This window comes from Leptosomus discolor, chromosome 4 (genome assembly GCF_034619465.1).
Source record: "Leptosomus discolor isolate bLepDis1 chromosome 4, bLepDis1.hap2, whole genome shotgun sequence".
Taxonomy (NCBI): domain Eukaryota; kingdom Metazoa; phylum Chordata; class Aves; order Leptosomiformes; family Leptosomidae; genus Leptosomus; species Leptosomus discolor.
In genome coordinates, this window is record NC_141394.1 from 66,598,061 (window position 1) to 66,622,625 (window position 24,565).

The 24,565-nt window shown below is 39.5% G+C and overlaps 1 protein-coding gene across 6 annotated transcripts in view; it reads left to right on the forward strand.

The window, feature by feature from the left end:
• Positions 1 to 579: 579 nt before the first annotated feature.
• Positions 580 to 24,565, forward strand: part of PROM1 (prominin 1) — a 53,385-nt gene continuing 29,399 nt past the window's right edge. For 4 of the 6 annotated variants that reach the window (XM_086463735.1, XM_086463734.1, XM_086463738.1 and 1 more), the window contains exons 1-4: positions 580 to 799; positions 14,946 to 15,004; positions 18,094 to 18,120; positions 19,668 to 19,873. In XM_086463735.1, the coding sequence (XP_086319861.1) occupies positions 580 to 799; positions 14,946 to 15,004; positions 18,094 to 18,120; positions 19,668 to 19,873 (512 nt within the window). The remainder of the gene's footprint in view (positions 800 to 14,945; positions 15,005 to 18,093; positions 18,121 to 19,667; positions 19,874 to 24,565) is intronic. The other 2 variants (XM_086463737.1, XM_086463739.1) reach the window with 1 other exon arrangement.

Consider the following 24,565-nt stretch of genomic DNA (forward strand, 5'->3'; position numbering starts at 1 on the left):
CTATAGGATATGCCATCAACTATGGTAACGTTAGGTAGCTGATCAGATGCACTGTGTAACTGTTGTGACGTGACATATTGTACTTAGAAGCGCAATTCTACATTGTTCCTTTAGTTTTGTTTCCCTTGGAGCTGTCCCAATGCTCTGCCTGCTTTGTTTTGAAAACTCACTGACCTGGAACTATGCGTAATTGTTGTTTCCCCCGCCCCTTTCAAGTTCAGTTTATGTAGTAGACCATATTATTCACAAACCTCCCTCTTTTTATTTCTTTTCTATCCTATCCTAACTGTTGGTATGTTCATTTTTCACAGAAGACTGCGGGTTATCTTGCACTTTCCTATCTCCTTGCACACAACTTAATGAACTCTTTCTTGTTTTTTGCCAGAGATGGTGCGCTGAGTCATCTCCACGAGAGGCTTCTGTACCACTCCGAAGCCAGAATACGTTGAAGCATAAAAGGTGTGAGGGTACACCAGCGTTTTTCTGGCTAGAAAGCTAACCCGCGAGTGAATGTATTGAAGATTTCTAGAGTTGGTGGGACAAATATCTCTACCTCCAGTTTTATGAATACTGCTAGCTATGGCTGTGGAACTCTGTTTGCTGCTGCTGCTGTTTTGTGGAAGTACTATTTCAGAGGTGCAGCCTATATACAAACCACCTCCTGGGACTTTGGATTTTGGATTTGTGCCAGCCAAGACCTATGATACAGGTGCATACCATGAACCTGGGCCAATAGGGATTCTGTTTAAAATAGTACATGCATTCCTGTACTTGGTGCAGCCAAATTCTTTTCCTCAAGGTAAGCAGATAAACTCTTTTCTTTTTTTTTTTTTTTTTTTTTAAAAAAGAAAAGATTTGTTAGTGATGCATTCATCCTATTGTAGATAGCAAGATCATAATTTGGAAGTAAATGATATGAAGGACTTTGTTAGTAGCACGTGTTAAGGCCTGGAAACACGTACAGTTCCATATGAAATAACACTTTTATGCTAAGCATAGTGGGGGGGAAGTTGTTAATGAAAATGAAATGCTGATGAAATTTCACAGAACTTTGCTTACTATTTCAAAGCTGCCACTGATACATTTGAGGCTTTTTCTTAACTGAAACTTTTTTCTTATGTATGCTCGGAAGCATGAGATAGTAAAGCATAAACTGCTTTGTATTTAGTATTAAATCCATGAGACAGCTCTCTGAGATTTGCATATTATGATAAACAGTCAGGTGGTTATAATATTATGAGATTTAGCGTAGGAAATGGAAACTTAGCATCTTGAAATAAGTTTCATTTATTTCCACATCTGTGCATCCACAGTCAAGTTTTATATAAGGGCACCATTACACAGCTGCATTTAACTTCGTGTTCCTTTGTAAGCTACAAGTTAAGACTTAAAACTACATTTGTTTTATTGAGGTTTTTTTTTCCCATTCCTTTCCTACTAAGTTGTCCCTTCTTCTAAAGGAAAAGTTAAGATATCAGAGAAGCATGTGCTTGTTGAGGTTGCATTTGATTAAAAGGTGCTTTTGGGAACTCTGTTTGTGGATGTGGTAGTTGTATCAACTTAACTTTCCAACGTGCTTCTTGTTTCATTTAGCTCTTAAAAGAAAATGCTAATGTGCTTATATAATATTGGCGTTTAAAATTATATTGAGGTGAAGCTTTCATAAAATTAAGAACGGCTTTCGCTTGTTATTGCTTCCTTTTGGTGGTTTAGCTGTAACGGTGTATAAAAGGTATTTATTATTTTGTAGTACACATTTCAATTTATGTATTAAAACCTTTAGTAATTTAAAGTGTTAAATAAATTCTTTGATCACATACCTTTATGATATCTGTGAACTATTGTTTCCTTCTATTTTTGACATTTTTCAATAGCTGTAGAAGAATGAGCTCAAATGAACCTGAATGAATGAATTCTATTTAGACAAGGTGTTCACCAGGAGAGTAAAATCCTGGCCCGTTCCCTGCAGGATCTGTCTTCTGAGCAGATCTTACACAAGGTGCAATGAGGGCAATAGCATGAAGCTGACGATAATGTCACCTTTTGCAGGAACCATTTCCAGTTACTTTTGCTTTTGGGGCCTCTCTTTCCATTAAATATGCAGATGAACTGTTTGCCTCTCTGTGAGACCTGATAGTTAGGATTGTCGTCTGCATTTAACTCCTAGAAACAGGCCTTTGTTCTGGCTAGAGCCCTGCTGGAATATTTTTTTCTCTTACAACTGTGGAAACCTGATTTTGGTGAGATGTTTGCTGTGTCTTTATCTTAACAGGAATTTGGTCTGTAACCTTGTATGTCAAATTTAACATTATGTGTCCTAAGCATGTAAATAATTAATGAGTATAGAATTTATTAGCAAGATTATAGTCCAGTGAGACTGCTTGTGGTAAATTCTGCGTCGGGTAGGTGTTGTGAGATCCAGCATTGAAGAGAAGACGTCTAGAAGTAAATCACTTGTTCTTAGGTTGTAAGCTTTGAACATCTTATACTGCTCTTTGCTTCCTTGCAGATACTTTTTGCCAAATCAGTTACTCTTAGAAGTTTGGCTTTCGTTATTTGCATTAGACGAAGTCCTTTTCCCATGCTCTCGCATACCTCACTGCAAAATACAGATTTGACGGATCATGTCGGTTTGAGTCATACCATTTAATTGGTTAATCCCCATAATCTCTTTTGCCATATGCTGTTCTATTTTCACATTCAATGTATTAATAGCATAGTTACATATTTGAAATGCTTTTTTTTTTAAACTGCCAACTTGAAATATGTTTGTTTCCATCTCTGAATCACAATTAACTCGAATCACAAATGGGCACAGAAAACAAGCCTTTTGAGGTTTTCTAACTCAAAACTTTGGCATTCCGATTGGGCTGATGCTTCAGAAGAGTTAGCTCCAAGTTGATGCCCTCATGTATTGCATATAGCCATAACATGGAGCGGAAGTGTGACTCGTGTGCAGGACTTGTCATTAAACGTTTGATCTTAGTAGTCTTATACTTTTTCCCTAATACTTGGAAGTACTTGAAAAATTTGGTTTTCCAACTGTTAGTACTCTTAGCTGGGAGGAAGAAAAGTGACAGGATTGTCTAATTGCATATAGATATTCCTGCCTTTGCAAATGATCTTTGTGCTTGCAGTTGTGCTCTGATGGAGCTGAATATGTTATAATACAATATTCATACTCCTTCAGTCCTCAAAATCAGTCAAGAAATATTTTGTAAGTTTTTTTTTTTTTGAGTTAAATCTGAGTGAGTAATTATTTACTCACTTCTAAATTTGTTCATGCCATCCGGTTTTTGGGCATACAAATTAGATTAAGTTTAGATTTAATAGGTAAGTTATTAATGGGATTAAATACAGTGGTCACATAAAGCACTATAACAGAACCAGGGCAAGGAACTGTAACTCCTTGAGTTTTTTTTAAATTGCTAGATCTTTGAGACCAGCACTGTGCTCTTTGGATATGGCAAGAAACTACTTTAAAAAAGTGAACTAGGATATCTGATTGTAATGCTTCAGTGAGTTCAAATAGATTCTGCTTTCAGCTCCAACAGCCAAATACTTTTGTCCTAATGAGATGATGTACCAGTGTAAATGGGAGTGAATTTACTCCCAGGCGTAGATTGTTATGCAGGGAAGCAGATTCCACTTTGAGTTAATGATACACTGGAGTGGAAAAGACTGGTCACTGGTTTGCTACCTGAGGCTCAGTAGGTCACTTTAATCTTGCTGTGCCTTGGTTTCTTCATTTTACAAATGGAGATGATGGTGCTACTACTCCTTTTATTGAGGACTGTGTAGCATAGAGCGTCATTATTCTTTCCTGTTAACAGCACTGCTTTCAGTAAGTAGATGTTAATAGGAAAATTACAAGTTGCTTCTACGACTCAGCTAAGAGGACATCTAGCAAAACAAATTGTCAGTTTTTCTCTTACTTGGAATTTGTCAAAAACTGAAGCATTAATTTATTAATAAAGTTAAGTTAGTTCATGGTTGTGACGTGGTGCATGTCACCTGTTTTGTGTTGGAGACCTTCAGATGTGAACTTGGTGTAGACAGGGCATGGTTAGTATGATCATCTGGCTATCTTTATTGTGTGTTTAGTCTTTGTTCTCATGGAAACCAGTTGTTAGTTGCAGTAAGATGATATTAATCTGAGATTCCATTTGCCAGCAGGATGTTCACAACAAATCTTTGGCTTCACAGATTGTGTCTTGTAACAAAAATGTGAAGAGTTCATGAAGGAAATAAGCTGTGAATAAAGCTCCTGCTCCTATTTTTAGATAAAATAAGACAAAAACTTACAGGCCTGTTTACTGTACGTGAACGTATTGCAGGACAACTGTGCCACTTCTATTAAGTTGCAGCTGCTTTGTTCCAACTTCTGCTTTTTATTCTGGATAACCTGTTTCCACTGAAGCAGGAATAAAACTTTAATGTAAAAATCAACTATTGAATGCAGGTACTTCCTGGGCAAAACATAGTGCGAATAGTTAACTGTACTATTTGCCTGTGGGGAGCAAGAACTAGCTGGTTTTTGAGAGCTGGAGTACCCCTCTCAGTTCTTTCTGTTTGTGGAGTCTCACTTCTTGAACAGCTTGAGCATAAGACTGAGGATCCAAACTCTGAACTATTTTAAGGCAAAGTCCTGGCTCTGACCTCTGTTGGTCTTCTCCTCACCTGGTCAGCCTTTAAAGCAGCTGCGAATTGTGGAGTTCAGCAAGTTAGTCTTGTGTTCCCAATCTGCAGTGAATATCTTGCATGAGTGTATTCAGCAATTAAAACATTTTAACTTTAAAAAAAAAAAAAATCACATAACTTGATGTGAAAATAAACAGTGTATCCGTAGCTAGTATTGCTGTAATAGAAAACACATATGCAAAATGCTGTTGTTGTAGAAGGTTTGGTGAGCTCCTAGGATATTGATTTTTTTGAATACATTAGCTGTGTTGAATGTAAAGTTCTAAAGCAAATAATCAAAACACTTTATCACCCCCTCAGTTAAACTCAGTAACTCAGATTTTTTTTTTTTTTTTGGTGAGTGTGTAAAACTAACTTTGCCTTTTGCAAGTATGTAGTTCTTGGTTGCCCATTTCTACTTTAGTTTTGCTTCCTGTTGGTAATAAATCTTCCACAGCTCACCTACAAAAGGAAATGCACGTGTCTGGATGTTGCAGCATTGGAGCTAAACTCAGCTACACGTCCCTGGTAATGCCCTTTTGTTTTTAAACCTAAGACTTTCCCAGGAACATTGGGCACATCTGCAGCAACATGCGGTGAAAGGACTGTGCTCTGGCACTGACTTGAGCTCTGACTTATGTGCAATCCAGCAACATAAGATACTGCTGAGGTACCCAGAGCCATTATGACCTTTTATAAAAGCTTAAATTACAATATCTTTTTTCCAATTGTGTGAAGTCTTAGTTTTAGTTTGGGCATGAAACTGCACTGATGTGATAGACTGCTTTTTTGAGCTGGTGTTTGACAGCTGCACCCCTGTGCGTGTGGGTTGGTTTTCTTAACGCTTAGAACTGGGTTGGGTGCACAGATGCAATTGCTGGCGCAGGAACTGTGAAGGGAAGAAGAGCAAGACCTGCCCTTCAGTAAGCTAGCTGTTAGATTGGCTAAGATGTATTGTGAAATGACAATTTCAGTAAGCTGTAGAGTCAGTGCCTTCTCCACATCTCTGTAACTGTTTTGGTTTTTTCCCCAGGACTGTGGCTAGAGCTGTGACATGGATTAGAGTAGTAACTGAAGTGTACATATCAAAAAATGCAGATTTCAGTGACAGAGGTTCCATATAGCAAGTAGTGGTGGTGTCATTTGGCTAGACCTGGGTTAAGAAGGGAGACTTACAGTGCACCTTTATTTGGTAATATGGTGTATACAGTGAAAGAAATGTCTTGTGTCTAACATTGGAAATATTAGTGAAGATGGAACAGCAGGAAGAAACAAGATAAGTTAGCCTCTTTTCTCTGCTGACTCATAAACATTTAAAGAAATAGTGTTTAAAAAAAATCATTGCTAATTTCATGCTGGGAAGTTAAGAGGTTCTTTACTTGGTAACATACCAATGTAAGCAAGGAACGTTCAGAATGTTTCTGAAGCAGATTTAAGGCTTGCTTTTTTATTTTCTTAGGTGTCAGAAGAGTAATTCCTCTTTCCCTGAGCTATTCCAAACTGCAGACTAACAGACTGCTTGTCAAAAGGATTTTTTTTTATGGACACGGCAGAGACAGAGGTTTTAGGGAGGGGAGGCTTATACAGATTATCTACTAGAGGCTACGGCAGAAAACTATAGTTGCAGACATTAACACTTCTCTGATGTCTTCCTGCTCACTTCTTTTGGACTGTGTAAACAAGGGAATCTCTTTTGCAGGCAGGCATTATGTGGAAAATATGCAAGTCTTTTTTTCAATCAGTGTAGCATAGCTGATCATCTGAAAACCTTGCACTATACACACATCTGGAATCCTTTCTCTACAGTATCCTCAATGCTTGTCCTGATCTGGTTTAATACTGCCTGCCAGCTGTGCCTAGGAGAAAAAACATGCCTTGAGAGCAATTGGAAAATGAGAATCCAGCTTCACGATTTCAACACTATTAGGACAGAAGGGAAAAACTAATGAAAATGAACTTTAAGCGGCGTTTGAGTGAGTCGGCTTACTTTCTGCTGGGAGGGGGGGGGGGGGGGGGGAGGGGGGTGTTCAGGAGTGGCATTACCACAGATGGCTGTGGTGATAGGATGGAGGGCACCTCAAGCAATAGTGCTTCTTGGAGGCTAGATATAAAGTGGGCCTGCAGTTGTGTGCTATTGAGACTTAGCTCATATTTCCCAAATCTAGACTGCCTTCCACCCCTTCCAAATTAGATGGCTATGTCCTTTCTGTCTGTTGGGATTGTTTCTTGGTGAGTGGGTTGAGCATTTTCTGGGAGAGGTTTCTGTGCTTTTCTCAGTTTAACAGCAACTTGTGAGGAGAGAAAGGAGTAGAAAAAATGCTGTTCATACAGTCTAAATATTTACTACTTTGATCAAAGTTACGAGTCCAATATGTCTCACAACCCACACCATCAAGAACTTGTGCAGTCTCTGCAGAGTGCTAAAACAGACAAGCACATACAGTGCACCAAGTTCAATCTTTGCCTGTAATCTGTTGTAAATCCTTACCAGATGGTGGCCTAGAGAGAACTTTAGGTAGCTACTGCAGACAAAATAAGTGGCAAAAAATAGCTGCTGTGGCACAAACAATGTGCTACAGAAGTTTTGTCGCCTTCAGAAAATGAAAGAATGCAGTTTTTGTGTGGAATACTTCTTCAAAGCTTTCTACTTGACTTTGTGTCTGTATGATATATGCAAATTTATTGCAGCCTCCTAAGCGAAGGTTTTTCTGAAAGAGAGAACTCTTTTTGTTCTTTTTCCAAAACTTCAGCAAGAACAGAACTTTCTTTGTAGCAAAGAACAACTAGAAAGTCCCTGCAAAGGTTATTTTCAAAGGCGAAATAGTTTCATTCTAGGTGTCCTGTAACAGCCAATATTGTGGCAATTTCTTTTTTTCTTTAAATCTTTTCCTACCCAGGCTCTTTAATGTTGGCTGTGCATGTTGGTGGAAAGCAGAATGTGCTAAACAGAAAATATGACTATAGGAATAAAACTCAAGTTGGCGGCAGCTGTAAGGTGTAAGGATTCTCTGTGGAAGACTTAAATTACCTGTTCAGTCTTCCTAACTAATAACAACCTTGAGGAACCTACATTTATGAAACTTCCGTTGTTTCATCCATATTTTTAGGAAATTGGGGGAACTTTTTGTGTGCATGAATGAAATTATTTGGCTGTTACTATTATCTGATCCACTGCTGTATCATTTCTTCAGTGGATCAATGGTATTTTCTGTCAGGAAGGATACAAAAGGGGTCTCCTTAATTTCATGTTCTGGTTACTGCAGCCTGCTTGTTCAGCAGCTGTTGCTGCTCTGCAATTCCTCATCTTCAGCAGTTGCACCCTGCTTAGTCTTACCTGCTCTCTGGTTAAAGCTCACCCTGTTTAGATGACTCTTACAGTTTCAGTCCAGCTCATAGCTGTTCATCCCTACATTGCCTACTTCGTATTGCAGCTCTACTCCCTCTCACATTGCCCCCCACTGCATCCAGTATAAGCTCACCCATTTCTAGGTGGTCTAGTGGCTTGTTCTTTCAATTATGAATAAAGCAGTTTGTGCTTTACAAGTCTGCCAAGACCTTAAAAATGCATTTACTATGTTTTTGCTTGTGTCATATTGTGTGTTGCTGGATTTTGAGACTGAGCCAGAGTACTGTAGGATAAGTGTATGTCTCTTGCTTTTAGTTAGCATCTAATTAAAGAATGTGGAGTCAGAGAACAGGAATGGGCTATGAGCGTGTTGATGAGAGGAAACTGCATACTGAAGGCAGAAGAGAGTGAAAAGACAGTTTGCTATAGCAGATGAGATGAGAAGTTAAAATACTTAAGCAATTTAGAATGTATTGTTTTCTACCTCACTCAAACAAGTTTTTCCATCCATTGTAAAGTAACAGGTTCTAAGCTTTGTTTTGCATGTCAGTGGTGAGGTACAGCAGCAAGGTTCCTTTCTTACTTGCCTTTTTTTTTTTTCTTGTCCGAAGGCATGGCTGATGGTTTAAGATTATAGTGTTTGCACATTATTTCTTTAATGCAGGTGAATGAACAGGTGGTTGAACAAGGAATCTCCTTTCACCATCTCTGTAGTGTAAGTAGGTGGTCTTGTGTGGGGGCTTCCAAAGCAAGGGAAGGTGGGTGTTACTTGGGAGTTGTTCTTGAGGGGAAGAACGCCAGAATGGTCTCTTGTGAGGAGCAGGAGGGTGGAAGCCAAACCAGCCTGATGTTTCCAGTAACTCAAGAAAAAAACTGCAAATTGTATGGAGAGATAGCTTGCCTAAAAATTATGGGGAGAATTTATCTGAGAAGGCTGCTTTTTTTTCTTTGTTTGGGGACAAGGGTTGTGGCCCAAGTCTGAGGGAGACGTGAAGAGGTGAGTGAACCTTTTGACTCGAGTTGGAAGGGAACGGTCTAGACTATACAAGTGAATGCACGGATTAGACTCCTCATCTGTGGACTGAAGTGATCTCTTATTGGGAAGTGGAAAGATCTCTTCACCTCTGAGACTTCCCACTTGGCCTACAGAGTGAGTTTTCTTCTTGCTCTGCAGAAAGAGGGCAGACAACACGGGGCGAGCAATGTGACAGGACCCTCTGTGCTGTCTCTGCACCAAGGTGCATGGTGCATTCTTTGGCTATCAAAATTACTGAGCTCCCATGTCGCTCTGCAGTGGAACCAGAGCCCAGTGATCACTGTGATTAGGGACAGCAGGAGTGAGTGGAGCTGTTGGGTAGTTATGTGGCAGTAAGGGGAGGGCCCAGGTTACCCCCTGAAGGAGATCTTTTCAATGGGAGCTGTGTCTGACCATAGTAAAAGCTAATGGCTAGAGGCTTTCTAACTTTGGGAAGCAACCAAAACCCCACTCAAGTCAAAGCAAGTGTTTTTAAATGTCAGTAAACTGAACTTGCAGTAAACCTTGCTGTTAGATAACAGAAGGATTTTGTCACTAATAGTAAGCCTGAAAGGCTAATGTAGTGTTCCTGGTTTTCTTGGTCTTTCAAGAGTTATTCGTAAGTTTAAGTCATAATTTGAGAGGGGGAAAAAAAGCTTGAAGTAATTTTAATTATTAATTTCAGACTAATTATTGCTACCTATATATGACACTAAATGTGATCAAACTGACCTGTATTCAGAGAGATGCTGAACTGTTCAGTCTGTGTGTAGTCCATTGACTCTATCTGTTATAGATGAAGGGGAATGGGATGAAGTACTGTGATATGCATTAGAATGAGATAGCATTAAAGCAGTTATTAATTTAACATGTATATTATCTATGTAATTCTCCCCTGTTGTTCAGAAAAATCTCCATGCAGTGCGACATGAATGCTTCAGTCATGGTTTTTATTGGTTTGCTTGAAGTCCTTTTCAGAATAAAAGTCTAATAGATTGTTAGGCATAAAAAGATAAATTAATTTCTGGCATAATTTGATTAATGCTGGAGCTGCACTGTAACTGAGTGGGCTCAATGGAATTGTTTGAGTGAAGATGAAGCATAGCGTCCCCAAAGGTTTTACTCCAACTGTTTTCCTGTCACCTAGATTTGAAAAGCTTTCTTGGCAGAAGAATTTGTAACTAATTTATGTTGGTACATAATAGCCAGACAGCTTATGTTTAAATCGCTATTACTTTTGCTATCCCTTTCTGTAGAGCAGTTTTAAGAAGCAAGCCTAGTGCTAACCTAATTTTCTTGACTGGATAATGAGATATTGAGTGTATGTACACAATATGTGTGCAGTGCAGGAGTTGGTGATTGTGTTTTCTTAACCAGGGCTCCTCAAAGGTGCTTAATATTTCATCACAAATTGCATTGGTAAATTAACAGTTCATCTGGCTAGTTAGATTTACTAGGGCAGATGGCATTTCTGTGTGTGATGAGAGCAGGAAGGAGATGGAGCAGAGCAGTAATGTAATTAGCTGTGTAAATGAGCCTCGCAAGGTAAATCTCTTTAACCCCAGTGATAAAATGTGTTTTGTGCTAAAGCCTTGGATTACTGGTCCTGTGAAACAATGTGTGCAGCTGGTCAAGCCAAGATTTCAGAAGTAATCCTGTTAATTTGAAAATAGAGGGCACTGCTTTCGATCACACCTTCCTAGTACTTTAATATTTGAAACAGAAATCAGCCTCAACATGGTACGCTACCAGTAATGCAGAAGAGGGTCATGTGGAGTTACCTGAGTTCGATTTTTAAATAAAAACTTACTTGAATGCTAGAGATGTGATGTTCTAGCTAGGGAGGAAAGGTGCTTCATCAAAGCAAACCAAAATCACAGGCTGAATTAAATGTGAGCTGAGGTGTCTCTTCATTGTGCTGCAGTGAGCAGTGTAGCCATAGGTGAAAACATGATGCTTGTGTTTACACAGTGCCTGGCACAGGATGTTCCTCCGCTTAACCTTTAAGAGCTGCAGTAGTAACCATGATTACTATCAACGTGCGTAAAACCTGATAGAATCATACAAGAGTTTGGGTTGGAAGGAACCTTTAAAGATCATCTAGTCCGACCCCCGCTGCAATGAGCAGGGAGATTCTTGAACCTGCGAAACCACTAAGGCGTGTTTGTGCTTCCAGAGGTGTGTGTGAGTAGCTGCAGGTAATCTCACATTCGGTTATAACCAAAATAATTTTTTATGCGAATATATATGACTTCCACATTTCATTTGAAATGAATTAACTGGGAATACGTCTAATCCAGTTGATACTGAAGGCTATTGAAATAGTAAATTCATGGCAAAGACTGGTCAATCACTGTGTGCTGCCTGAGGAGAAAAACACCCTGAAGCATCATGTTACTTCTGAAAAATCATTACAACGTAATATAAGTAGCAAACCTTTATTCAGCAGGGAAATCTCACGTTCTGGAAAATTAAGGGGAAAAATGGGCTATGTAATAGTGGCCATTGTGCTATGTATAAAACCTGGGTTGTTTTCACTATTTAACTTGTTCAATCCATGTGGGAACTTTTTCTACCTATTTTCAGGCTTTCTTGTTTATTATAAACCTAAAGGTGTGTTAGTTTCTGATGAACAGCCTTTAGAGCCTCTAAATCTCAAACACATTGAAAATGCTGTTTTCTGCATCAGTTTGTCATAGTGCATTCAGGTGGATTTCTGTCTTTTGGGTTTTTTTTGACTGGCAGGCTATAAATTGTAGAAACAGTATATATAAAAACTTTTAATCAGGAACATTGTGAGCAATTTAAGCATATCACAAATAATCAGAGCAGGGTTTTTTTTGTTGTTGTTTTGGTTTTTAAGTATTGGATGTTCTGCTTGGAGATACTCCAAAACCTGAGTGGACATGGCCCTGGGTAGCCTGCAGTGGGTAACTCTGCACTGAGCTGGGGCGTTGGACTGGGCAATGTTGGGGGTCTCTTCCAGCCTCAACCATCCTCTGTTTCTCTTGCATAGTTTTACATATAGATGTCCATAAATACGTATGTGTGTATAGATGTATGTAAACCATGATGTAAATTTTTTTTTTGTTTAATTTTGACTGGGACAAGCACTCAACTAGAAGAATGAGCAAAAACTTGTCAACTTTTATTTAACAGGAAAGGCTAATGCTTTTAAAATTTTATCTTGTACCAATTCCCAACAGTAGGAAACATATCAAAGGATGCTCTTGTCAATAGTAAAATTTAGCTTTCTTACATGCTTCCTGGCAGTGCTTTCACTCATCCATTAAATAATTTATAATGAAAAGTCAGCAGGATTGTAGGGTAACTTTGAAATAATTCAGATCAGAAGGGACCTCTGGAGGTCATCGTGTCTAACCCTTTTCCAAAGCAGGCTGAACATCTGAGTTAAGAACAGCCTGGAAGTGAGGGCAGGTTGCTGGCGAGTCTCCTGCTTGACTTCAGAGTAGTAGCAAGGAGGGTGATGCCACAGGGGCCTGGGTAGTTGGCTCCCATGTTTGCGCACACGCAGACAGTCTGTACTGCTTCGTGCCACTGAGGATCACAGAAGCTATTCCTTTTTCTTCCTTCCCATTGCATTCTGATAACAGTTGGTAGAATTTTCTCTTTAGCGGCTGTTCTGTGGTGTGTTGTCTCACAATGCGAAATGGTTGAGTAAATATGTAGCCAAGAGGGTTATTTTATCACTTTTCTTCTCCTGCTTCATAAAAGGTATTTAGCTGTAGAGAAAATTCTTTGTGTTATGTGTTTTATGCACCAATGCCTCTTAAATTTACTTATTTGGTAGGTATATATATGTAAACAAGAAGAAAGAAATGTTGCCGCTGCTGAAGAAAAAAAATTGTCTGACAGGCCAGTGTGAACTGCAGTTTTGGGGTTTCTGCAGTTCTGCTTCACTTGGCTGTATACCTCCTTGTTGCTGACACTCCCAGAGAAACATGGATGGTGCCTGGGATGGTCTTGATACAGGGAGGACTCTGGTGGTCCCAGTGTGCAGTGGTGGATCAGCTGTGTTACTCATGCAATGGTGTGTGCCCTTTCCTCGGCTCCAGTCAGTCTCCTGACTCTCAAGGTGCAGAGCCTGAAAGGATTTTCAGGGATGTAACTGATTTGTTCTTCCCAGGTGCTTACTTTATATGTCTTTTGGGTTTGCTTCTGTTACTATGGGATTCAGCCTTATCTTCTAGCATATGTATGGTCTTTCCAAAATGAGGTTGCCTCACCTTAGGGAGTCCTTGATCATCTACTGGTAGCACTCTTTCTGCATTTCAGAATATGCTTCCTGTCGGTGGATGATTTGTGGCTTGAGACTCCTGTGATATGTTCACAGATTTTTATTATTTTGTTTGGCAGACTGGCTGACTGCAGCTTCCTTGACATAGGAGTTGTTGCCTCACTGTAGTGTGTTTTCTTTTCTTGGAGAGAGTTTTCTGCAAGGAACTCTTCAGGACCTCTTCAACTTGCAGATCACTTGAGTCCGTGTTCCCTCTGCAGGGTGTTGGGGAGGGACGACTATGGGTGCTGTTTGCTTAGGGGTTTGTTTTCCTGAGCCACATGCAGGATTAGAGAGGTATGAGATCACAGTCCCTGTGAACTCCCTGGAGATATTTCATGAGTGCTACAGGAAATTCTGAGAGGGCTTGGATTTTTGGGGAGATGAACAGTCAGTTTTGAACTTGCGAGTCCTTTGTTGATCCCCAGGATAGGTAACTTAGGGGAGGTTTTTCTCAAGTATGTTGAGTTGCGTGTGGGGAGACTAACAATGGGGCAGTAGTACTATGAAGTGCAGCTCTGTATGAATGTCGGGGCAGAGTGGTTCTCCTTGAGGTGTAGTGTGCTCCTTCATAATGAGTTTCCTCTCGGTCAGAGGAGACCAGAAGTTCAGTCAGTCGTGTCTCCCAAACATCCAAACCACGTTGCTTGTACACAGCCTAGTATGGAGCACACCCAGAGCCACTGATGCCCCTCTGAGGCAGAGGGTCTGCAGAGCTGGGGGTTTCCTTCTTCAGGTGCAAGGTGTCAGAGAAATGACGAGGAGTCAGAATTGCCAGCGTAGTTCCTGTAGGGTTGGCAAAACCTCGGTAAGGATAGGCTGGTGCTGTCTCAAAAAGCTGATCCGTTTGTTGGCAGCTGCTGGGTTTTACTGAAAGAAGCTGGTGAGGTGAAATGATATTTATGTTAAGTGGCACTATTTGTGTTAAGTTTCTGCTTCCGTTTTTTGGTGGTCGCTCTATTTTGTCCATATAGTGAGTAAGTTAGAAATGGGTGTGTTAGATGGGGCTGCACACACGGTAAGCTGGCATTTGTTAGGCTTTCTGATTTTTTTTTTTGCCAGTGTTGCATTCTATCATGCAAAGGCTGTTGGGCCAGAAAGCCATAAAAAAGAAAAGACAGAAAAAAAAAAATTTGGGATAAAGTTAGCAAGATAAGGTCCTTTTTCCTTGTACCATTCAGTCAAGAAGTTGTCATTAACATGCTTGTTTTTCACATTATGTATCTAATTCTGTGTATGTATGCATGTATGTACTTGTCATAGACATGAAGCAAAACTGATACTCAGAACTTTATCCAAATAATTGATAAGTTTGTGATTATCTTTTAATAATGATGCTATGGTACAGAGGATGACCTCAGAAAAATCTTCACTGTATTTCAGCAGTAATTGATTAATCGATAGATAACCTGGTTATCTTCTCATAAAATATACAGCTGATTAAAAATGTTGTTACTAGACGGGTTCATAGAAGCACTTAGGTGCTTGCCCATCCTGTTGATTTCTTAATTTCGTCTTGCCTGCCTAACAATAGAATTCATACCATCCTTTCCTCTGCTTTTATTATTTGTCATTTAAAACTCTGGAATATTCTTGCTTATTTTCAGATCTCATCAGAAAACTAGCACAGCAGAAGTTTGGAAATACACAGGGTGATTATCAAAAGGTAAATTGTCTATATGTATCTTCATAAAATAATTAAAACAATGACTTTGAAATTCAGATTTGTTTCTGAAATAGGAAATAGTATGTTAAAGGTATAACAACAGGATGCAAGAATGAAATTTGTGAATGCTGAGTATGATGGCTTTGTACAAAATTTGGGACTAAAACCTTTCAAAAATATTACAAAGAAAATTTCATGAAAAACTGTAAAGAAACTATGTGTAGTTAAGGCTTACTTAGAAATTCCAGCTGTAATGTGATTGTAGTGTCTGCTGCACAAAGATTGAAAAATACTGCTTTTATTTAAAATTGCTTAGAGAGAATCATTACTGCTCAGCTCTCATGTTAGCTTCATCTATTGTCCTCAAAAAGCTGAATTTATATGCTGGTTCTGATGCCTTTGTAAAATGAAGTTTCCATAGCCTACTTGTATTTTATATTTTAGTTTATGTAGTGTGCTAATCACATTAAGGATATATTCCATTCTTTCTTTAGGTTTGTGATTATCCTGTAACAGTGGAACTTTGTAGGGTACTTGGTAGCAAGAGAAGATAGAATATAATGTGCATCTGACTTTAGGCTGTTCTCAAGGAGAGTACCTTGTCGTTGAAGCAACGTCACTGTCTGAATTCCTGCAGCAGGAACCTTAACCAGGTCCATGCAATGGACACGTTACTTTGTATGAGCTACCTGCTTATAGGCCCTGCAGTATGGTGTACCTGTCAGGAAGATGACTATGGAAGTTGGCCTGCACTGAGCTATTGCCTTGAATCAGGATGACCTGAATAATCTTGAGGTTTGAGGGGGGAAAAGCCTTGTGCTTCCATGTCTTCCTGACCATGAGCCTATCACTCCAGTAGCTTGATAACTTCTGTATGACATCCAAGTGTGTGGGTATTGTTGTAATGCTGCAGCAAATGCCTCTTGCCAATCCCGTATGCTAGTTTGGTGGGGCTCTGAGAGCAGTGCATCGCAGGTTGTACCTGCACACCCAGGAAGAACCGTAGGGTAGACTTGGCTGGCAGAGTCTTTAGACAAAACCTCTAGACCATAGGTGGTATATGTGAGTGTGTGTATCGTATTTTGTAACTACTGTGTAAGTCAGGAGAAATTAGAGACTAATGACAGCTGTAGTCCTGTGTAGTGGAGATACTTGTTAAGATACTGTGTGATGATAGTGGCAAATACAATATTACCTGTGCTTAGGAAGTAAACTGGATATAGGCCATTTATAGGTCCTAATTTTGACCTGAATGCAATGCAAAACTTCAAAACAAATTTGGAATAGGAAAAATCTATCAAGGCAAGTAGAGGGTCCCTCAGAAGATAGAAGCATCAGTGAGAGGAGCTATGAAGAGGCCAGCATGCCTGTAGATGTGCCCAGGAGGAATTTCCAGTGGGAATAGGGAAGTGTGAATGTCACTAAAGGGTGTGGGTAAGTAGTTAGTTAGAAACGTTGCCTGTGGTTTTGATCTCTCAAATTCAGGGAGAATGAACTCAGAGTAGGATGGGTTCAGGAAGTGTGTATTAGGATGTTCTGGGAAACACACAGGTCTTCAGAGGAGACTGGAAGAGTTTGCTTAGCTTAGCAAAACAATTGGTACAAGGGGTGATTGCTCTTCATAAATATATTTGGAGAGGAAACACCAGGTAGAAGAAGTGCAAAAGATGGTGCTATCACAGAAGCAAAGGGGCAGAAATGGGCCATGCGTACATCCATGTAAGAAGACTCACTAGTTCACCGAGTGTTGGGAACAGCCCTTCCGTAGCCAGAACAGGGAAGTCTGATTCTGGTATTCATCCTGTTAAATTTCTACTGTTGTTCCTCTGTATCTTTTTTTTTTTTTTTTTAAATCTGTTTGTAGAATGTGTTAGTGACCCAGGAGGCGCTTCTCACTTCTGTGCTGCCTGTCCCTGTGTTCCCAGTTGGACTCTCACCATCCACATCTCCCTGTCCCCTGTCAGAGACAGCAATCTGCCAGGACAGCCCGGCAGCTGAGCACAGCTGCTGTGCCTGCTCAGGGAGAGGCAGCTCGCTGCTGCTGCTGCCATTGCTTTACTTCTACTGGGAGATGTGTTTGCTAAAAATGTTCAAAATCATACTTGTTACCAGATTTTTAAAAGAGGGTAAGCATTTTTTTCCCCTCGTTAAAAGTATAGTTCCAAATACGATTTTGAACGTTTCAAGCGTATTGTGCAGTAGAAGTTTCATAAAGAGGTGTGTGATGCTGAAAATAATTTCCTAAAACTTGAGAACACTTTTGATTCTCATACATCAGACTTTGGGTTGAGGGGTCTTGTTGTCTTTAGCTTGTCCACCTCCCTTTTCTCTTCTGCTTATGAGAAAGGGGAAAGCATTACCAGCTGTGAGCTTGTCTTACAGAGATGAGTGTGAAAAATTCCATTGTGGAAACAAAGGGGGAAATGGGTCCTTCTGAATCCTGTCATTGAATGTCTAGTTTTCAGTGTTTTTCTGAAATTACAGATAAGAAATCCATTAAGAACCTGATAAATAGACTTCTTTAGTCTGTCTTAAATGCCTTTTCTTTTTTACTTTTGAATAATTTAAAATAAACCTCTACATAATTGGTTAAAAGTGGGGGTGAGTTTTGTGTGTAATGTGTTAATGTCCCAAAACTGCTACTAAAACTGCTGCTTTTGTGCCAAAATAATAAGCGTTGAAAGTAAAAAGGTAGTCAGGAATATCATAGGTCAGTTATGACAGGTGGAATTCATGAAGAAATCGCTAAACCACAAAGTAACACAATCTCTGGACTTCTGTGAGATGTTGGGAATTATATGAAACAGATGCTCAGTGCAGAAATAACTGGAAATTCTGTTGGACAAATCCTAGATTCCTTTCACTTACCAAGGAAACCAGAAATTATCTGCTATGTATTTTATTGTAAATAATTTTCCATAATTATTTAATGGTGCTTCTATGCATTATTTTACTTCAGTGGCTTTTTATTGTTGTTTCTGTGTTGTTGATTGTTTGGTCATGGTTAATTATTCATTATTCACGTGATTTGTTTTTGTGCATGCTGCCTGTGTATTATACACATTCTCCATTTGTTTTGACTTCCACAGCCAGAAAATGTTGTCCTGACACTTCAGGTAATGTCTTATGGTAGATGTACAGCTTTGAAAAGAAACTAACCATGTCTGTATGTGCTGCTTCTATTAAAACATCCACAACTATTTTTAATGTTATTTAAAATGTGTTTTTTCCATCTAACCTGTTTTAAAATTCATGTTGTCAAATAATTTCTGAAGTGTTCAGCTAATTAGAAAATGGCAATTCTTTTGCAAAATCTAGCCAAGCTCTTCTTTCAAGCATCTAGTTTGTATTCTTCAGAAGGGATAAGAGCTTTTAACCAGCAGTTAATAAATAATATTAATTAAAAAAAAGTTTCATCCTAGAATTGATAATTAGGTCAGAAATTTGCAACTCTAATGGTGGTGGCTGCTGTATTTGGATCAGTTGGTAATTAGGAATTGTGAGGAAGGGCATCAGCAAAGCTGGAACTAGAGCATGATTGATAGCTTGAGAAATTGTAACTTATTTTGCAGGACAATACACAGCCTCAATTTTTATCCTTTTACTGCCAAGTTGCCCTTGTGCTGGCAGATTAGTAAAACAGAGAGGACTTGAAGTACTAGTGTGAAATTAGTTCTCCTAAAATTGCGAAAGGAAAAGAGAAAAGGGATTTATCAGGGAAGGAAGGCCACTGGGGCATGCCCACGCTGTGCTGTCTACCTCTGTGCACAGACACCTGCCCGATCCGGTTCTGGATGTGTCGGCTTGTGTTCGCGGCAGAGGGAAACAGCGTGGCCAGCTTGCAGCTTGTCCCATGGAAGCCACGTTCCTCGTGTGGGGCTGTGCCAGGGCTGCCTGGCCCAGCTTCTTGGTCCTGGGGTACTTGCACTGCTTCCAGCATAAAAGCTTGTTAGGGTATTGCATTGCATCGTTCCTTTTCACTCCTTCCAGCTTTTGAAAGCGTCCTTTTAGTCGCTGCTGCTTTGCTGTTTGGCAGCAGAATAAATGACTTTACCTGAGAGAGCTTAAAATCCACTCCTTCACGTTTTCCAGTCCCTAAGCAGTTTTTACTCCCAACAGTTTGGAGAAACCTCTGCCGTTGCAATCGATCATCCAGTGAAGTACTTCCCTTTGCGGTTCATATAAATCTTTACACTCATAACTGATTAAAAAGGAGAACAAGCTAAGCCTCCCTCCCCCCTCCCAGATGAAGTGTTGATCTAGTCAGCCTTGCTGACATTTGTGAAGCCTTTTTGAAAACAGGTGTGAGAAACAGTGAATTTGTGGTCCAGGGAATCAAATGTGTTCATTTTTAACCTATTTCAATTGCATCTATTCATATTCATTTCTTGTGAGCATATTTCTCTCTTAGCACTCACTCCTGTAGTTTACCTAGCTAATATTCTAGATAAATAATTATTAGCTATCAGTGTCTACAATGTTATGTATCTTTTTGTTAGAGAAGTTGTCAACTATTGACAAAATACATCAGGTCCATAACCTCAGTAACTTAGATGGTTTAGTCTGTAGTTTGATTTTTTACTTTTTTTTAATTATTTGCTCTATACTGATTGCAGTTACTGTGTGATATCTGCTATTACCACTATTTTTGTCTGAATTACAGGCCATCTACTATGAAATCGGTTTTATAGTCTCCGCAGCCTTGGGATTGCTATTTATTTTGTTACTGCCTCTTGTGGGACTTTGCTTCTGTATGTGTCGTTGCTGTGACAACTGTGGTGGGGAAATGCATCAAAGACAGAAGAAAAATGCTGACTGTCAGAGGAGCTGTTTTGCAACATTTCTTTTTGTTGCTTCTTTAATAATAAGGCAAGTGTAATAAAGAGAACAATATCAAGCTTGGTATAGCACTAATTTTGCAGTGTCATGTGACAAATAATGTTACTGTGTTAGCCTGCAGGTGTAGAAATTATTTTATTAGACTAAAATTATTGCTTATTAAAGAAAATGTGACTGCATTATAAAAATGCTGCTACCATTGCTATCCACAGGTTGTTACATACTCACCTGAGAGGAACATAGGTGTGAAACAAAAAAAAATGAAGCTTCAGTTTGGCAAATGAAGTTTTTGCCAGTCTCAAAATGGCAATTGCAGAATGTTATGCTAAACTTATGAACATAAGATACCGTGTCCTATGTTCCGTTACCATACCCTAGAGAACATGAGGTACAACGTACTGCCGTGTTCTTGGTAGCGTAGTAGTGGTGAGAAAAGCAGTTGTGTGACCTCCTTCAGTATATGCTGTCCTCCAGATTTGCTTATTAGTTCAAAATACTGGGTTTTCTTTTGGACACTGAGTTGTTTAAACCATGCATGCACTCACTGTAAAATCCTGGTGTTTGGAGAAGTTTTTGCGCTATTGGTGTTAGGAGCATACTGCTGTGCTGGCTGTGTAACGGGTGATGAGGGACTATAATAAGACTTTTCGCTGTAGATGCTTTCAAAATACATTGCTTGCTTTCAGGCCTTTTATTTTCCTTCAACTTCTTCATATTTTCACCTGCCTACTATCCTTACTTTGTGATTATATTAAAAAAAAAATCAAGTCTTGATCTATACTATGTGACTGTTCAGTCAGGTGAGAGTTTGTCACTTCACTGTAATCTGCTTTTTTTTTTTCTTTTTACTGCTATTTGTCATGACAAATTGAGACCTTGCCTATGCTCAGACATAGGCCGTGCTGATACCAGGTATGGGAACATGCTCTTTTCTCCCAGGCATCACTAAGTGTCATGTTTAAGTGTTCCGAAGACTAGAAAGCTGAATGGTATTGTAGGTGATAGGTGCATCACTGCCATGATGATAGGACAAAAGTTCTTCACAGTACAGTCATGCCTCGAAGAGTGTAAGTTACTAAATTACCTCTCAGTGTGCCAAAACTGAAGGTAGCTCACAGAGCTTGCCAGCTGTCTATATCACGTTGCAGAACGCTGTGTTGCAGGATGCTACATTCTGGTTGTAATGGCTGAGGAGTGTTGCCTGTCAGCAGAGAAGTTAGGAGATAGTCCCCTTGTTGGTCTCTAACTTATGCATTTACTGCCAGCTATTTTTGTGGTATTAAGCATACCTGGCATTGGCAGATGCTTCCTCCCAGGTCATGGCTGGCAGGTAGTGATCCCTAGTAACATGCTTTCCAGGACTAGGGAAACTGCCTCATCCTTTTAAGGGAGAGGTTGGCCTGAGCTCTGTCTGCAGACTTCCACAGGTGGAGATAATCTCATATGACTCCCTGGCTAAGTCTCTAATGCTGTGAGTGCTGTGCAAGGCAAGATGGGACTTTACAAGGCTAATAATACTGACCCCAGCCTGACTGAGTGCTCAGGGCTCCAGTATGCTTCCATACAAAGCAGGATTCTGCTGCCCTTCCTGGATCCTCTTTCACAAGGGAAGAGAAGATGCTGTGCCTGGATCTATTTAAGCCAGGTCAGCTTGCTTACTGCTATGCTGAAAAACAAGATGGCTTGTTGGTAGCCATTGCCCTAGCAAAAAAACTGGAGAAAGCCTGAGACTTATTTACAACTGTTTCTCCATTTCTTATGCTGTGTACAGACTAAGTCGCCTTGTGGATTTATTCTCTACTTTTCCCCCAATTTACCAGGCAATTTCAGCTTAGGTGGAAGATTTACCTGTAGTTGTTCTTCCCAAAATTACACTTCTGAAGGACTGTGCCACAGCTGAATGCATGAGCTGTGACAGTAATCAAGAGTTTAGTCCTGTGCAAGTAAAATACTTATGACAGAGCCAGAAGAACAAAAACTTGAATGATCTCTGCTAATACAGGGCTACATCAAGGTGTGCCATGAAGTCACTAGGGTGGGTCTTCTCACTGTTCGGGTGTAGTTTTAAAATTCATGTGGCATTGGGGGCCTCCTTTGGGAGTATGTCTCCCAAACCCCTGCTAGGTGACTGGAACGCTGTGGGCTCCTTCATCTGCTGTACGGCTTCAGAAGATACATCTAGCAAGGCAGGCACCCATCAGAGTACCCTGAACCCACACCTCTGCCAGTGGAGCTTTGCTTTAATGGCCCTCCAGTGGAACGCCCGTGCAGACAGCTGCTGGAGGGAGCAGGAAGGATTTCTAGGGGAAGGACTTCAGGATTAACACCAAAGTGTAAGTTCTACACCTTCCTCTGTCTTCAGAGGAATTCAACTTTTATTTTTTCAGTCCTTGGTATGGAAGGATAGGTCCAAGGATAGGTTTCCTTGGCTGGGAAAGACAGGTCAAATGCATGTTAGAGAGTATTAGTTGCGGAAGGACGCTGAATGCAGAGCTTGCAATAGGTTGTATATGTAGGTAACTTCTCTTGAAAACTCTCGTAACATGGGGATGGCTTCCCTATGTGTCGATATGTAAGTTCACAATGTAGACTTTAGAAGATTTCGGCTAGTAGATTTTTAATAATGAGGAACATTATTTCTTCTTACTTTTCCACTGATACAATGCTCTGGTAATTAGGATGAGGTTTTAATACTAAGTTTACTGGAATGGTATGTAAAGGAAATAGAAGATGACAGATTTGTTGGGGTTTTTTTAATTTAAAAATTAAATTTAAAAATTCAGATCTGCTCTCTGAAGGTGGGGTGTATGTGGGAAGTACGCTTTCCTCAAGGAGGGTTATAAGAAACAAGTCAGAAGACTTGGGGTTACATACATAGTTGTTTGTCTTAAAGTAAATTGGCCTTAAGTGTGTCATTTTCTAGTACGTGCACTTTGTGTTTGAAATATTTCTTTTGTAGTTTGAATAAAAAATACATGCAATTTTTTTTAGTAATTCAGTTTTTATACATGAATGTTGTCTTACAAAGGAGGATTCTATTGCTAAAGAGCACAGGATGTCGAAATAATCTATCAAATAGATAGCTGAGTAGGTTTGATCTTCCAAATTTATCATTAAAATAATTTTGTGGGTTTTTTTCAAAGGTTAACTGAGAGTTTAGGGACAGAGACCTGCTATAATGTCTTATTTCTAGTAATCTGCAAGCTTAGGTAAACTTTTTTTTTTTTTCTGGGAAAGAAATGTAATTTCATAAATTCTTCCACATTATAAAGGCAAGGAAGGACATTTTGCTTTTAAGAAAGCATACGTTGCAATACCAAATGTAATATTGGCGGTAAAGTGGCCTGGCTATCGGATAGAAAAACACATAGTCAGTTTTCTGTTCTTCCAAGAGAGCTTGTGTTATGACATTGTGAATGTTATTATGTGTGAAGCTAGGGCAAGCCACATCTGGAGGAAGGGAATGACGCTTGGTACCTTGGCAAATACCTCGTGCAGTCTTCATAGAAGTCTTCTTGGCTTTGTAAGATTCCTAATGCATGTTGTTCAGAACCTGGGAATCAACGTTATGTGAAAGAACTGGTGGAAAAGAAATCTCTAGCCAATTCTTTTCTTCAGTTAGCTAGCACTGAGGAAGGTGATGTTCTTCCAATATGTAAATCTGTTCAGGGTTTCTATTCTGTGACTTGAAATTTTTTGCAAGCATAGCTAAAGGAAAATCTTGGTGTCCCCTCCCTCACAACTGAATTAGTAACATTTGTATTGGTTTGTGAAACCTGATGAGAAATTGAGTGTGGAATATCTGACTCTTGAGGAGACTGTTTAAACAATTCTCTAATCTGTTACAGAAAAGACATGTCCTTTTTATTCCTGCTTTATGACTTTCCTCTTGTAGCTGCTTATTGAATGTTGACTCAAGGCTCAATTACATAATAAATAGATTTTTCCTCTCTCACGCGTTTGTTTTGCAACTACATTCTGAATGGAACTATTGTTAAGAGTGCTTTGTCTACTTAAAGCATCTCTGCTATCTTGTTTCCTCCCACTCCTTCCATTTAAGAGACTGAAGAGAGAAATGATCATGCTCGAGTCTTACAAAGTTCTGTTTTGTTAGCTTCCAATTGACCTTTCTGCTCTGCAAGCATAACATTGAAGGGACAAAACCACTGGCTGTCCAAGGAACAAGCATGTTGTTATAAACTCTGAAGCTCAGAGTGATACACAAATGTTTACTTTTCCTTGTAGCTTGAGATAGCTTGTCTTCTGATTAGAAAGAAAAAAAGTTTTAAAGACAATTACCATCACTGTAGAGTGAAAAGAAATAATATATTGCATGTGTCCAAAATAAAACCATTTATTTCTGTTTACTTTGAAAGTTACTCAGTTTCTTGGCATTTTATGCATTCTGAGTTCTCATTCCATGGGTGGTAGCTGATGATAATGGCTGCTGGAGTGTTGGTCATAGTGGGAATAAAACTCTGCCTTTTGCTGTTGGTTAAATAAGTAGTGAGATAAATGCTGGTATCCCTTGGTTCATTAGTGACTTCTGGGAAGGTAGTTCCAGTTTTGAAGACATAGCTGTCTTTTGGGTAGAGAAGCAACCTCTTTATGTCAAACTGTCATCCTGTTCTGAATAGAATATTTTTGGATATTGAGAAAAATTTAGTGAAGCAACCCTAATAGACCATCGCCTGTAGCGTATAGTCGTGCCATCTCTCCCTG